Below are 15,585 nucleotides of genomic sequence, written 5' to 3'. Positions count from 1 at the left end.
GTTAAGTTCCGTCTATTTTTATTTTTATTTTTTTGGAGATTATTTCGCAGTAATTTTAAGGTTTCCTATGGATTAGTCTGGAGTTCAGGACAATCCAAAATTAAGGTTTTAAACCTCTCTAAAAATAGTACTTGTAAGCATCGAATATATATACTCTCACCCCGCTTGCGTTTGAGAATTGATAAATGGATAAATTTAAGGCAGGTAAAATGTATTTTTCTTACTCTTTATTTTGTCTAATATTAAGTATTTTACATATAGTTAGTTTTGAAACTTTTACATCATACTTTTTTATATTATATATTTCATTTTATGCAATACACAATAATTTTTGGATATTTGTACTATTGAAAGTTTTACGGAGAAACCATAAATCACCCTCGTCTGGGGGTGTGCATGGGTTAGGTCGGGTCATATTTTTGTCCGACTCGACCCAACTTGGTTTTTATAGGTCAGGTATTTTGACCTGACCCGCTTTAATTTGATCCAAGGCAGGTCTGACTTGGTTTGGATTTTGTTGAACTAGTTCAGAACCGGGTTGGATCTGACCTGACTTGGTTTCTGAAGTGGGTCAAATCTGACTTGACCCGTTTTTGACTTGGTTTTCTCACAAAATTTCATCAAAATTTCTACGTTGCAAACGACGAAAATTTCGTCACAAAATTATTTTTTCGTTGGAATACTTTTTGTCGAAAAGCAACGAAATTTTTTCTCTAATGAAAATTTTTACAAAAATAAATTTTCTATCGAAATTTAGTTTCCGTCAAAAGTTTTGACGAAAATGATTTCTTCCATCAAATGTTTTAAATGAAAAAAGAATTCTGTCAAAAATTTTGACGGAATGTGTTTCGTTCAAAATTTCGATGGGAATGTGTTTTGACGAAGATTTCGACGGAAATTGTTTCGAGGGAAATGAAACTTTCGACGTAATTTAGATTCTCTAAAGAATTTTGACATACTATTTTTCCGTCAAAATTTTTTATCGAAATATTTTTTGTCAAAAATTGTTACGAAATTTTTTTACAGAAATGTGATCCGTTGAAAATTTTCATGAAAATATTTTTAATCAAAAAACTTGACGAAAATATTTAGTCGAAAATTTTCGATGGAAATGTGTTTAGCTAAAATTTTGACGAAATTTTTTTTTTGTCAAAAAGTGTAACGAAAATTTTTTCGTCGAAGACTTTCGCCGAAATTTGAAATCTGTAAAGAATTTTAATGAAATTTGTTTCTGTCAAATTTTTTTGATGGAAATGTGTTTCGTCGAAATTTTCGATGGAAATTGTTTTGAGGGAAATGTTTCATTCGAAACTTTCGACGAAATTTACATTCTCTAAAGAATTTTGACAGAATATTTTTTCCGTCAAAATTTTTTATAGAAATATTTTTTGTCAAAAATTTTTACGAAATTTTTTTAAACAAATGTGTTTCGTTGAAAATTTTGATGAAAATATTTTTTATCAAAAAACTTGACGAAAATATTTAGTCAAAAATTTTCGATAGAAATATGTTTCGCTAAAAATTTCGACGAATTTTTTTTTGTCAAATAGTTTAGCGAAAAGTTTTCTGTCGAAAACTTTCGCCAAAATTTGAAATCTGTAAGGAATTTTGATGAAATTTTTTTCCGTTAAAAAATTTCGATGGAAATGTGTTTTGATAAAAAAATTTATGAATATATTTTTTTTTGAAATATTTTGATGAAATTTACATTCTGTAAAATAATTTGACAAAAAAAAAATTTCCGTCAAATTTTTTTGCAGAAATATTTTTAGTCACAAATTTTGAGGAAAATATTTTTCGTCAAAATTTTTTGCGGAAATTTTTTATGAAAACTTTTTCCATAAAAAATTTTGACATAATTGTTTTACGTTAAAACTCTTCTTTTAATGTAATTGTGATTTTTTTTCTTTTTTTTCATGTAACTAGTATGGGTCAAGTTTTGGGTCAATATTAAAACAAGTGAGGTCTAAAACTGACCCAAATAAAAGTGGGTCAGTATTTAAATCAGTTCAAAAAATATAGGTATTTATGGGTTAGATCAAGGTCGGATCAAGGGCAGGGCAAGTGAACTAGTTTTTTTGCACATCCTTACTCTCTCGTCTCTAGTTTTCCGAGTAAACCATTATTTAGAACACTGGTCGTATAATATCATTTTTTTTAGGAATTTATATTGCACTTGTCTAATTTCTAAATTTTTTTGAAGAAAATAACATGTAATCTTAGTACACTGTTAGTGTGGTGAGCTTAGGCCTTTATCCATTGGTAGAATAAAGCATCTCTTTACTAAGGTATTTTTAGAGGTAGTGGTATAAATCAAATCTATACGAGGGAGTTGCCGTGTATATTTCAGATGTGGCTAAGAGAGGGGGATGTGTAATGGGCATAGTAACTCTATATTTTGGCAAGAATAATAATTCAATAGATGCAAAATGCTCCCTCAATGAATGATGAAATTATATATAGGAAATATTCCCTAATAATTAGAGAAAAAATCATAATTATTTTTGCCTAGTGTACTCATTGTTGTGCATGAGGTACACACATAAAATGTGCCATATGTGAGTTATCCAAAGTTAAGAGATCCTCTATTGTAAAATACGGAAGTGACCCTTTTAAGTAAATCTTTAGAGCCAAGCCCATAGACCAGGGCTTTGAGCCTGGTCCAAAACACTTAGCCCTTTAGTGATTTTATCTCTCTTCATGGCTAAAAGTTTCTTGTTCAAAAATGATTTTAGCATGCTATGTGTATCATCATAAATATCGATTGGTGTACTTATGAATATGGTTTATTCTTGTTCTTAATGATATAAATTATTTTCCGCGGGTTATGTATAGGTTTGGATATAAGTATTTATGTTAGATTAACACTTTGAAGCGTTTGAAATTAAGCCAAAATGATAACTTTTCAATTTTGGAGAAAAACCCTTTTTTTTATTATCCAAAAAAAAAAATGTTCTTGACCTCATTTTGATGTGATATCAATTTGTTTTAAACTAGAAGAGGGTGTAAATATATTATATATGAGACTTATTATGAAGTATATGTCATGCGTGCACACACACAAAATAATAAAATAAAAAATCTTCATTCACCTAAAAATAAAAATAAAAAATCTATGTGGCCCAATCTGTCCTAGTATCCTATTTCAGTAATATTTTTTATACTACTTTGGTAAAAAAAAATTTAAAAGACTATTGTTTTGGTCAAAGTACTTTATTATTTTTATCTTTATTAAATATAAATTTTAATTGAATCGCCATCTGCAGCTGCTTTTATTTTTCTTAACAATTTTATCTTTGAAGCATTTAATTTGTTTCCATGAATGTAAGACCCTTGGGAAACAACACTTTTATTATTTTTAATGTATTATATATATATATATATATATATATATATATATATATATATATAATTAATATTTTCAATAGATGAAGTTCATAAATATATTTTTACTAAATATTTTAAATATAAATAAGTAGAATATAAAAAGATAGTTTAAATTAATTTTATTACATATTATTAATTTTATTTCACTTAACATTTACAGCATTGGTTATTTTATTTATTTATAAATTTTATTAAAAATTTAATATTAATTATATTTTTAAATTATTTAAGTTCACAAAATATATTTTTTATAAACCTTCTCAATTATATACATAGAACGTTTAAAGTTAATTTAAATTTTTTGATTTTATTACTTTTATCTAATATATTTCGTTCATCGATCCCCTAATATATTTATTTCGATATCAACACTATTAGAGTAGCATTAATTTGTTAGGATCCTGATTGTAACTATCACGGTTTGTTACCTTGTATATTAAAATAGATTAGCTTGATTTATGCTTTCTGTTCCTTAGTTTTAGCTGATTTCCTGATGTAAATAGATTAGCTTGATTTATGCTTTCTGTTCCTTAAGTTTAGCTGATTTCCTGATGTAAATAGATTAGCTTGATTTATGCTTTCTGTTCCTTAAGTTTAGCTGATTTCCTGATGTAACCAATTGTAAATCTTGGTCTATATAATAGACCCAATTTAATATATCATCAGGCTGCGAATGACAGCAACTTCTGTTATGGTATCAAGAGCTTGACGATCAACAAGCCTTCATTTTTTTTTTTCATCATGACTTCCGCACCTAAAACCTTCAAGGTTTCTGATTTTACACCAGAAGTTCTACAACATCTCATGTCCTTGGCTGTCTCTTCTGCCCCTCCAGTTGATAAACTTACGGGTAAGATTTTACACCCATCTTGGATCATCGACAGTGGTGCATCCCAACACATGACGGGCACACTCTCCTATCTATCCAATGTGCATTCTATTTCTCCTTGTTCTGTGGGACTGCCGAATGGAGTTCATGATATTGCTACGCAATGTGGCAGCATTACTTTGGGCTCTTCTCTTCATCTCTCCAATGTTCTTTATGTCCCTTCGTTGGCTTGTAATTTGATTTCTGTATCTCAGCTTCTGCGCCAGTCTTGCTTGGCATTGTTTGTTAATTCTGTTTGTTTGATACAGGACCTAAAGCAGAAGAGGACGATTGGAACGGGTGTTGAACGAGAAGGGGTGTATATATTGTGTGCATCATCAGCTTCTGCTCATGTTGCCAGTACGTCAGATTCTGCAGCACTATGGCATCGTCGTCTAGGACATCCATCTTCCCGTTATTTATCTTTGTTACCTTTTATTTCCAATGCAAATAATTTGGCTCCTTGTGACGTTTGTTGTAAAGCCAAACAACCACGAAGTCCTTTTCCTATTAATAATAAACGTTGTTTACATCCTTTTGATTTACTTCACTGTGATATATGGGGGCCATATCATATGGCATCTACAACTGGTGCCCGCTATTTTTTAACTGTAGTCGATGATTTTAGTAGACATGTTTGGATTTTTTTGATGCGCAATAAAACTGAAACTTCCACATGTTTACTTCGGTTTCTCCACTTGGTTCGCACCCAATATGATGCATCTGTTAAGCGAATTCAGAGTGATAATGGGACTGAATTTTTGTCATCTGTAGTCCAAGAGGCTCTCTCATCCTACGGTATTCATCATCAATTATCATGCACTTACACCCCACAGCAAAATGGACGCGTTGAACGTCGTCATCGTCACATCCTCAACGTGGCTCGTGCTTTGCGTTTTGATGGTCACTTACCTATATCTCTTTGGGGAGAATGCATCTTGACCGCTGCTCACCTCATCAACAGGACACCGACTCCACTCCTTGGTGGTCAGTGTCCCTATGAAGTTTTGCATGGCACTCCACCAAAGTATGATCACTTACGGGTCTTTGGGAGTTTATGTTACACTACTGTTTTACCCAAACCACATGACAAGTTCGCTCCTCGCTCCCGTAAGTGTGTGTTTGTTGGCTACCCTTTCAACAAAAAAGGATGGAAGGTCATGGATATCTCCACTCATGAAATATTTGTTTCTCGTGATGTTTTATTTCATGAAACTATTTTTCCATTGGCTGCAACTTCATCTGCACCTTCTGTCCATGTACCGTCACCACAAGCTGTCTTCACCGATTATGATGTGGCACCTGTTACTGCTATTGATACTCCCACAGCGGAGCTTGATGACAGGGGGAGTTCGTCCTCCCCAGTTCCGGGTTCTATTACTTCATCCACGGATGTCCCTGGTTCACCGGTTCCGTTGACAGAACCCAACACTGCATCTGTGGCAGATATTCGTGAACAGCGTGCCAGACGTCCCCCATCTCATTTAAAGGATTATGTATGCAACACAATGACTACACCCTTTCCTCGTCTCTCCACTTCTCCAATCGACTCAGGTATTCAATATTCCATTGATCATTATGTTTCTAATGCATTATTTTCTTCGCACCATCAGATTTTTCTTGCCGCCGTGGATAGTAACCTGGAACCCAAATCATTTAAAGAGGCTATGCAATATCCTCATTGGCAGAAAGCCATGCAAGCCGAAATTGATGCATTGGAAGCCAATCATACTTGGCAAATTCAACCTCTCCCTTCTGGTAAGAAAGCTATTCCATGTAAGTGGGTGTACCGCATCAAGTACAATTCTGATGGAACCATTGAACGCTATAAAGCGCGTCTGGTTATTGCTGGGAACAATCAGATCGAAGGAGAAGATTACACTGAGACTTTTGCACCGGTGGCTAAAATGACAAGTGTGCGTACATTTTTATCTGTAGCTGTAGCTCGAAAATGGAGCATTTTTCAGCTGGATGTTCAAAATGCCTTTCTCCATGGCGATTTGGATGAAGAAGTCTTTATGCGTTTTCCTCCCGGTTTCTCCCAAACCAAGTCTGGTCACGCCTGTAAGCTTCGACGTTCACTTTATGGTCTCAAGCAATCCCCACGAAATTGGTTTGCTAAGCTTCGTAGTTCTCTCCTCAGTTTCGGCTTTGTTCAGTCTCGTGCTGATTATACGTTGTTCACTTACTCGACTGGTTCCCATTATGTTGCTATACTTGTCTATGTAGATGATATTTTGTTGGCAGGTAGTGATCCTTCTCTCTGTGACCGTGTCAAAGCTCATTTACAAACCTGGTTTAAAATCAAAGATCTTGGTCCCCTCAAGTATTTTCTTGGCATTGAATTTGCTCGAAGCAAGACCGGTTTGTTTCTTACTCAACGCAAATTTGCTTTGGATATTCTTAAGGAATGTGGACTTCAAAGTTGTAAACCGGTTGCTTATCCTATGGATCCCAATCACAAGCTTGCTCTTGCTGAAGGACCTCCGTTTGATGATCCTAAACGTTATAGACGTATTGTTGGCCGTCTTGTATATCTCACGATTACACGACCAGAACTTAGTTATGCAGTTCACACACTTTCTCAGTTTTTGCAGCATCCTATGCAGATACATTACGATGCGGCTATTCGTGTTCTTCGGTACATTAAGTCCAATCCTGGCCAAGGACTCCTTCTTCGATCTGACAGTGATCTTCTTCTTCGTGCCTATTGTGATTCGGATTGGGCTAGTTGTCCCTTGACTCGAAAATCAGTCACTGGTTATTTTGTTACTCTTGGACATTCTCCTATTTCTTGGAAAACCAAGAAGCAAAACACAATATCCCGCTCCTCTGCTGAAGCTGAATACCGTGCCATGGCAGCTGCGACTTCTGAGCTTATTTGGTTAAAGTCTTTTCTCAGCTCTCTTGATATTCCTCATGCAGCCCCTATGCAACTGTTTTGTGACAGTCAGTCTGCTATTCATATTGCTTCTAATCCAGTGTTCCATGAGCGTACCAAGCATATCGAGTTAGATTGCCATTTTGTTCGGGACTATCTTCTCAGCAAGACTATTTCTACTCAACATATCCCCACTAGTTCTCAACCCGCAGATATTATGACCAAAGCACTTGGATCCAAACAATTCGATTTTTTGACTTCCAAGTTGGGCATCTCCTCCCTCCATGCTCCACCTTGAGGGGGAGTATTAGAGTAGCATTAATTTGTTAGGATCCTGATTGTAACTATCACGGTTTGTTACCTTGTATATTAAAATAGATTAGCTTGATTTATGCTTTCTGTTCCTTAGTTTTAGCTGATTTCCTGATGTAAATAGATTAGCTTGATTTATGCTTTCTGTTCCTTAAGTTTAGCTGATTTCCTGATGTAAATAGATTAGCTTGATTTATGCTTTCTGTTCCTTAAGTTTAGCTGATTTCCTGATGTAACCAATTGTAAATCTTGGTCTATATAATAGACCCAATTTAATATATCATCAGGCTGCGAATGACAGCAACTTCTGTTAAACACCTTCACCCTGGGCAATTAATAATATTATTAATTGTTTCTCATAACAATTTCATAATAATATTCCAACATAAATATGCTACTCCTTACCATATATTTAATTATATTATTATTTGCTTCTCAAGGCAATTTTAGTAATATATATACATAGATAGAAATAGATTCGCAAATGACCTGTTGGAGGTTGGAATTTATAATGTTATCTGCATTATATTGGATTAATATTTATCATGTTATAAGAAATAATTTTATCTTCTACATACACATAAAAGTGTGTGGGGCTATATGAGGAGAAGAGAAAAAAAAAATATGAGTCACATATATTTTTATGTGTATGTATCAGATAAAACTTATCTCCTACAATATGATAAACATTATTATAATATTATATAACCCTAAGAAAAAGTAAGTAGTGGTTCCTTGGTTCCGTTTAACTTAAATGGTTAGAAAAGTTGATGTTAAAAAAAAAAATTGGTTAGAAAAGTTATTGTGAAGAAGGAAAAAAAACTCTAGTATATGTTTACAAAAAAAAAAAAAAAAAAAAAAACTCTAGTATATGAATATTAAATAACTATTTTGGTGTATGCTATAAATCAAAACAGGACAGCAACAACATACATCTGTTATATATATATATATATATATATATACAATTAAAAAAATCACACTCGAATGAAACTTACTACAATGGGGTACAAAACAAAGCATTCAAGGTAAAAATTGTACACTTGATCACCTATTTTATTCAAATAGAAGTGAAAAAAACATTATTATTTTTTTGGGGACAATAGTACAAAGATCCAGAAAACCAAGCCAAGGAAGGAACAAACAAGAGAACCACCAGAGCATTGCACAATAATCAATCTACTCTTCCCCAAGGAAGAAAATAGTGGGCTTCTTTGGTTCAGTGATCTCCACAGTCCCTTCCAACATCTTAGCAACCTTCCCCATTGTAGGCCTCAACTCAGGTCTATCCTGAAGGCACCACATTGCTGTCTTCACCATTCTATTAACCAATTCAAAATGGGCCCTTGAATCATAAACATCCTTAATCTGAATATCCAGAATATCTTCCACTCTCATATCCTTGAACATCTTATCAAAAGCCCATCTTGGGAAATACCACTCCTCACTATGGACCACAGACCCTTGAATCTCAAAGTTCCTGACCCCACTCACAAGCTCCAACAGCACCATGCCAAAGCTATACACATCAGCTTTGGAGGTGATTGGATCTGCAGTGATCCATTCTGGAGCCATATAACCAGGAGTACCCCTTTTCCTAGACATGGTTACCATATCCTCCTTTTTCCTTAGTTTGGCCAACCCAAAATCTGATATCTTGGGACAAAAATCATCACCTAAGAGTATGTTCTCAGGCTTAATGTCACAGTGCAAAACCCATTCCAAACACTCCTCATGCAAGTATGCAATAGCTCTAGCCACACCAAGAGCAATCCTGTACCTCATGTTCCAATCCAGAACAGGTTTATCTTGTCTGTTATTGTTGTTGTTGTTTGGGTCAAATTCACCACCCTTGAGAGACTTTTTGACTTGGAACAAGTGCTTGTCCAATGAACCACCAGGGATATGCTCATAGACAAGTATCCTTTGACCTTTCTCAGCACAGAAACCCCACAAGCGAACCAAGTTGAGGTGGTGCATCCTTGCAATGATAGTGACCTCTGCCCAAAACTCAGCATCACCGCCGGCGACATTCTTCAGGCACTTCACGGCGACGACACGGTGGTCCGGCAGCTCCCCTTTGTAAACATCTCCAAAGCCACCTCTCCCTATGAGGTTGGAGAAGTCATTTGTGGCAGCTTTGAGTTCTGAGTATGTGAACCTTTTGGGGCCACCAGCAGGTAAGAGCTCAAGGCCTAGTGTTGTGGCCATGTCCCTATACTTTATGTACCTCTTGAGGAATGACCAAAAGAAAGCCACCCCAGATATGAATTCTAAAGCAAAAAGGGTGCAAATTATGGCAATGTTTCTTGTGGTTGTGTTTGAGTCCTTTGGTGGTAGTGGCAGGCTTATTTTGACAGGACATGCTGTTTGCATCACCTCAGTCATGCCAATGAAATTTGTGGCTTCTGATTCAGATTTGTCAACTTTAAGAAACAAAGCAATTTCAGGGCCTGGTGACCAATAACCATATTGAAGTTCTGTTCCTAATAGCCAAACACAATAGCCTGTTCCATCATATTTGAAGCCAAACCCAAGACACCTTGTGTCTCTTATGCATCCTGATTCACAGATTGTGAAGTTGTTAGCAACGATTTGATTCATCTGGCTGTTGCTGGTGTAGTTTATGTAATCTAGCCTGAGAAATTTGGTGTTACTTGAAAGTGGGATTTTCCTTGTGCAACCATTTTCAGGGCCACCTTGATTTGCCTTGAAACCTGATGGACAAACACAGTAAGTAGAAGTGTAATTCAAATTCTCTTTTGGCATGCATATAGCATTAGATCCACATTTTCCTTTGATTGTGCACACCTCCCATACTGCTTTCCATACCTCAACCCACTTGTTTTGTTGCTCGGGGTAGAAGCTATAGATTTTGAGATTCCCATCCTCATCAAGAACCATTTTTCTCAACCTGGGGTCACCATAATCTGAGGTAAGAAAAAAGCCACCTACCATGGTCATTTTCCCAGCATCATCCATGCTCACCAAGGGACTTGGGGTATTGTAGTATTGATCAGATGTGGAATTGAGAACCAAAAACTGAGACTTTATGAACTTGTATTTCCCATTAATGGTATAAAGCTCAATCCCACTGAAGTTTTGGTTAGGCAAGATGGTGTTGGTTGGATTCTTGAAGCTGCTCCAATCCCCAAAGACCAAGTTTCCATCGTTGTCAAGAACAAGTTGTGTGGAATTGGAAGAAGAAGAAGCATTATTAGCAAAGGGTGAATCATTGAGAAGAAGCTCACCTTTTGTGGTGATTACAAGGGAGCCAGAGTTGTTGACTTGGGTTGTGGCGTTCCAGATAACAGGGTTTGCACTTTGAGGGACTTTGGAGAACCAAACAGAGAAAGTGAAGAGGTTTTGAGAATTGGGTATGGGAAAGAAACCTGCAGTGAAGTTTGAGTTTGGGGAAAGAAGGACTTTGTTCTGTGTTGGAAGCCATGGAGAGAATGAGATGTTGAAGGATGTGAGTTGTTGTTGTTGTTGTTGACGTTGTTGTTGAGCAATTGAGGGCTGAAGGTTGAAGAGGAACAACAAGGTGAAGAAGGGGAAGGTGATGCAGAGAACCATGGTTTCAAAGTTTGCAACTTTGCAACTTTGCTGTTCTAAGAGGAAATATCTGTTTGGTTTGGTTTTATTAATTAGAGGCGGCTTCGTGAAGGGTTGACTCTACATTAAAATTTGACTAATTTTAGGTGCTATTATTGCATTGCATCGTTTATTTTCTTTATTGTTAAAATAAAAATACAGAAGCTTACCAAAAATAAAATAAAATACAGAAACTATCATCAAAATAAGTGTAAATGCATTTTCAGATAAGTCCGTATATAATATATAAAAGGTTATACTTGCCATTATTTTAGGTTTATTATTCTTAAGGAAGTTATATTTATTATTATTTTTTTCTTAGTATCTCTTACTATCGAATTTTAACTGCTAATTTCTGTCCATCTAACTGTTATAATTTATTAAAAATTAATAATTAATTATAAATATGACCCAATAAATTATAACCGTTAGATTGACGAAAATTAACAGTTAAGATTTAGTAGTAAGAGGTAATAAAAAAATATAGTAACTATAATCTCCTTCGTTATTCTTATTATCTAATTAGTTACCATAAGATCAATTCAAAATCAACTATTGTAAGCTAAAAACATTTTTGAATTAATGTTTGAATTCATTTTGAATTGATTCAACCATAATTAATCATGTAATAAATTTAAAATAATATTAAGTATAACCGTCTTAATATATAGGGTTTGTTTTTTCTGATGTTATTTTAGATAACTTTATCTAATGTTCATCAAAACGACGTCGTTTTGGTAAGGAAATCATGGTATTTTTGTAATTTTAATTTATTTCAGGGTTATAATAGTCTTTATCACTCTAATTTTTAATTTTTTAACCCCAAAACAACGTCGTTGCGATGAATATTAGATAAAGTTATCTAAAGTAACATCGGAAACTTTTTTCTCTAATATATATTATAAAAAATGGAAAATATTCTGCTTAATATGTTATTATCACCCAATAGTCAGTAAAAGTTCTTAGAATTATGTGACCATTATTATTGTGGACATGAAAGTTAATTTCACGTTTAAAAGAATAGGAATTAGCTTCACGTTATTGGTTGTTGGACTTTAGAAATGGTTTGGGTCTTGTTGGGATAAAAGAAATTGATGTTTATGGTCAAGAAAAAAGGGGTTGGAAAGTTCTATTTCACCAGATTCGTGTTATTTGGTCTTCCCATATTCACAGAAACCATAAGACTAAGAAAACCAAAACTCAAGGGTAGTGGAATATTAAATAATTAGACCCACTAGGTTTTTTTTATAGAACGTGACTTCAACAAGACAATGACGGATAATTATTATTTTTTTCTAACTAAAACATTCTTATCAATTTTTTTTACTATTAAATTAAAGCTTTGATTAAATTTTTTTTACAACAAGACAATGACGGAATATTAAAAGATTTATGAATTTTAAATTAAAGCTTTGATTAAAAACTTATTTATAAATACAAAAAAACGTATCTTTCAATTCATTAAAAAAAACATTATCATTCGAAATAAAGGCCATATCTGTTTAATATATGTTACTCCATTTTAATTACAAATATGTATTTTTTTAACAAAATTCTTCATTTTTCAGTTCGAAATTATTTTTTAATAAAAAGGGATTTAAGACGATCACGAACTCATGTTCAAATTTTATTTTAATTTTTTAAGCTGAGAACGAAATAATATCTTCTATACAAAATTAATCTAGAGATTTATCTTAACTCACTTTATATCACTATTTTAGTATTTAATTTAAAAAGACGCATATAAATAAGTACTTTAAACATTTATTTATTTTCATCAAGTCTATGTAATATAATTTTTCAAAGTGCGAAATAAGAAGCAATCACTTCAATTTTCTTCAAATATCTAAAAATATTTATGTAGTTACTGCAGATAAGTTATCTATTTACTCCCAAACGACGTCGTTTTAGGATTGAAAAATTAAAAAATTATAATTAGAAAGACTGTAATAACCCTGAAATAAATTAAATTTATAAAAGCACCATGATTTCTTTCCCAAAATGATGTCGTATTGGACTTACTGCAAATAATTTATCTACAATAATTACAGAAAAGCGAACCCTTATTTAAATAACTAAATAATAAACGTTTGTATATATAAAAAGACGTATATAAATAAGTACTTTATTTATTTATTTATCCTTTATTTATAATTATTGTTTGGTATAGTTTTGTCTTCACAATAAAAGAAATGATATTTTGACCAAAATAAAATTATGGATTATTTAGTTTTATTTTTGGGTAAACGTAATGGTGTTATCTAACTCTCATTTTGTGAATACTTAATTTTGTACGCATCATTACAAAATTAAATTAAGAAATCATAATTTTTTTTATTATTATGAAAAACTTTCATTAAAAACTATCAATAAAAATGTCAAAAGAGGCAACGGTCCAAATCATTGAATTGTTTATTATTATTATTATTATTTGCTGTAGTTTTGTCTTCAGAGTGTAAGAAATGCTATTTTAAAAATAAAAAAAAGCCTATGGTATTATTTAATTTCACTCGTATTCTGAACAGTCAATTTTGTTCGAATCATTAAAAAATTTAATTTTCTAATACTATGAAGGTCTTCCGTAGAAAAATTGATGGTTTAAGTAATGAACGTAATTTTTCTATGTTGGTCAAGCTTGATTATGAACCTCAACGCGCTCATTTTTTATTGGCTAGTGAGAATCAATAGTGTTGCTATTTGGTGAGGCTGCGGTTATTTATCTCCCCTCCTATGATCCTATCTATCATTCCATTAATAAAACTTTGAGAATGGTGGTGAAAATATATGCGACTTTCCTTCTTCTATAGCTTTCGGAAGGGATAAACCGGTTTAAGAACTAAAACAATCAAATTAAAGAAAAGTGTTTGTACTTTTAAACGACATAATTTGTGTCATTTTATATTTTTTGTATTTTTTGTTCATTTTCTCTCCTCCTTTATCTATCTCTTTCTCTTACTTAAAATGACACAATTTTACATCTTTTAAAATGATACACATTTTTCTCATTTATATATATAATATAATATTTTAATAATATTTATAGGCTATTGGAGCTAAAAATTAGCTCCTTTTTCAAATTAATTTTTTTTGAAAAAAATCCTATCCGCCACCCAATTAACCCTTGTTTTTCTCTCTAATTTTTTTTCCCTTTATATAAAAGTGTGGTAGATTTATTGTTTCTTTTGCTTAAGAAACTGGTTTCTCCTAGTCCTTGCATCATAAATTAATAATAACTGGGTTGTACCTTTTTTTTTTATAATCTGTAAGGCTAAAGACAGCCCCACAGAAACTAAATGAAATTAACTTTGCGAAAAGAACAAACATTTGAAAAGTCTGCTAGATAAGCAACCAAATACCAGGAGGGGGAGAATGGAAAACATAGATTATTTTCCATTGGATGATCCGGTGGGAATTTAGATAATCAATCTGCGCAGCCGTTGCTCTCTATGTAAGTATGAGAAAGATGAACCTCTCAATCTTTCGCTAACCATGCTCAAATGCGAGTCACTAATCGCGGCTCTCGAGCTGCTCCTCCATCTTTGGTGAGCAAAGTGATAACAGATTTTAAATCACTTTCTAAAATAATATTCCTCCAACCTCCTTCTCAAGCCAGTTCTAAACCTTTAAGAACGCCCCAAAGTTCAGCTGTAACATTGACCAATATGGTATGCAAATCCATGAAGCCAATTACCTGATGCATCCCTAAGCACTCCACCACAAGCAGCTCCACCATATGGTCTCTTAGATGCCTCATCCGTGTTGATTTTTATCCAACCCACGTCTGGAGGATTCCAACCAACCGAAATGAATGTAAGAGCCCTTGTAGTCTTGAAGCCTTGTTTCATTTTCCAGCAATCAGAGAATTTCCAAACCTTAAGCTTAATAGGTGACACAAGGTAAGTGATGTAACACCCCGTTCTAGAACCGGTTTGTTAACATCGCATTATGATATTAAGCGCAGTTACAATCACATGGGTTCAATTAAAATCCGGATAAATTTTTCATTTTAAAACATGCCGAATTTGTAATACCCAATTTCGTGATCATAACTGTATTACCTTGCGGAATCAGATAAATTAAGCTTAACATCATGTTCTTATTCCATTTTTAAACCATTAATTTACTTCCTATTTATTTCACAACTTCTACTATATTGTAGATCTCTTCATTAGCTACCCGTGGCTTCAAATCGCGCTCAAATCGGAGCACTGTAGCCCAAGTTATGACAATTTGAAGCAACACAAGAGGGTGTTGATCACAGGCCCCGCGCGCTTCAGCGCGTTATCGGGCGCTCAAGCCTCCATCTGGGCGCTTAAGCGCGCGGAGGCAGGAAGCATCAGGTTTTTCAGTGTAAATGGGCGCTTAAGCGCGCACCAGGGCGCTCAAGCGCGCTATCCTGGGCGCTTAAGCCCCCACTTGGGACATTTTAGCGCACAGAGGCAGAAGCATCTCCTCCTTCAGCGGCTAAGGGCGCTCAAGTGCGAACCAGGGCGCTCAAGCGCGCAACCCTGGGCGCTTCAGCCCCCACACAGGGCGCTCCAGC

The 15,585-nt window shown here is 34.0% G+C and overlaps 1 protein-coding gene across 1 annotated transcript; it reads right to left on the bottom strand.

Moving 5' to 3' along the window:
- Positions 1-8,438: 8,438 nt before the first annotated feature.
- On the bottom strand, positions 8,439-11,032 carry LOC133314386 (G-type lectin S-receptor-like serine/threonine-protein kinase At1g34300). The gene has a single exon (XM_061515867.1). The coding sequence runs from the start codon at positions 11,022-11,024 to the stop codon at positions 8,628-8,630; it is 2,397 nt and encodes a 798-aa protein (XP_061371851.1). The 5' UTR covers positions 11,025-11,032; the 3' UTR covers positions 8,439-8,627.
- Between the last annotated feature and the right edge of the window lie 4,553 nt (positions 11,033-15,585).

Source organism: Gastrolobium bilobum, unplaced genomic scaffold (assembly GCF_033153095.1).
Source record: "Gastrolobium bilobum isolate Gb01-03AN ecotype WA unplaced genomic scaffold, APGP_CSIRO_Gbil_v1 utg1171, whole genome shotgun sequence".
NCBI classification, from domain to species: domain Eukaryota; kingdom Viridiplantae; phylum Streptophyta; class Magnoliopsida; order Fabales; family Fabaceae; genus Gastrolobium; species Gastrolobium bilobum.
Note: the sequence above shows the minus strand (reverse complement) of the source record. Positions and strands in the feature narration are given on the sequence as shown.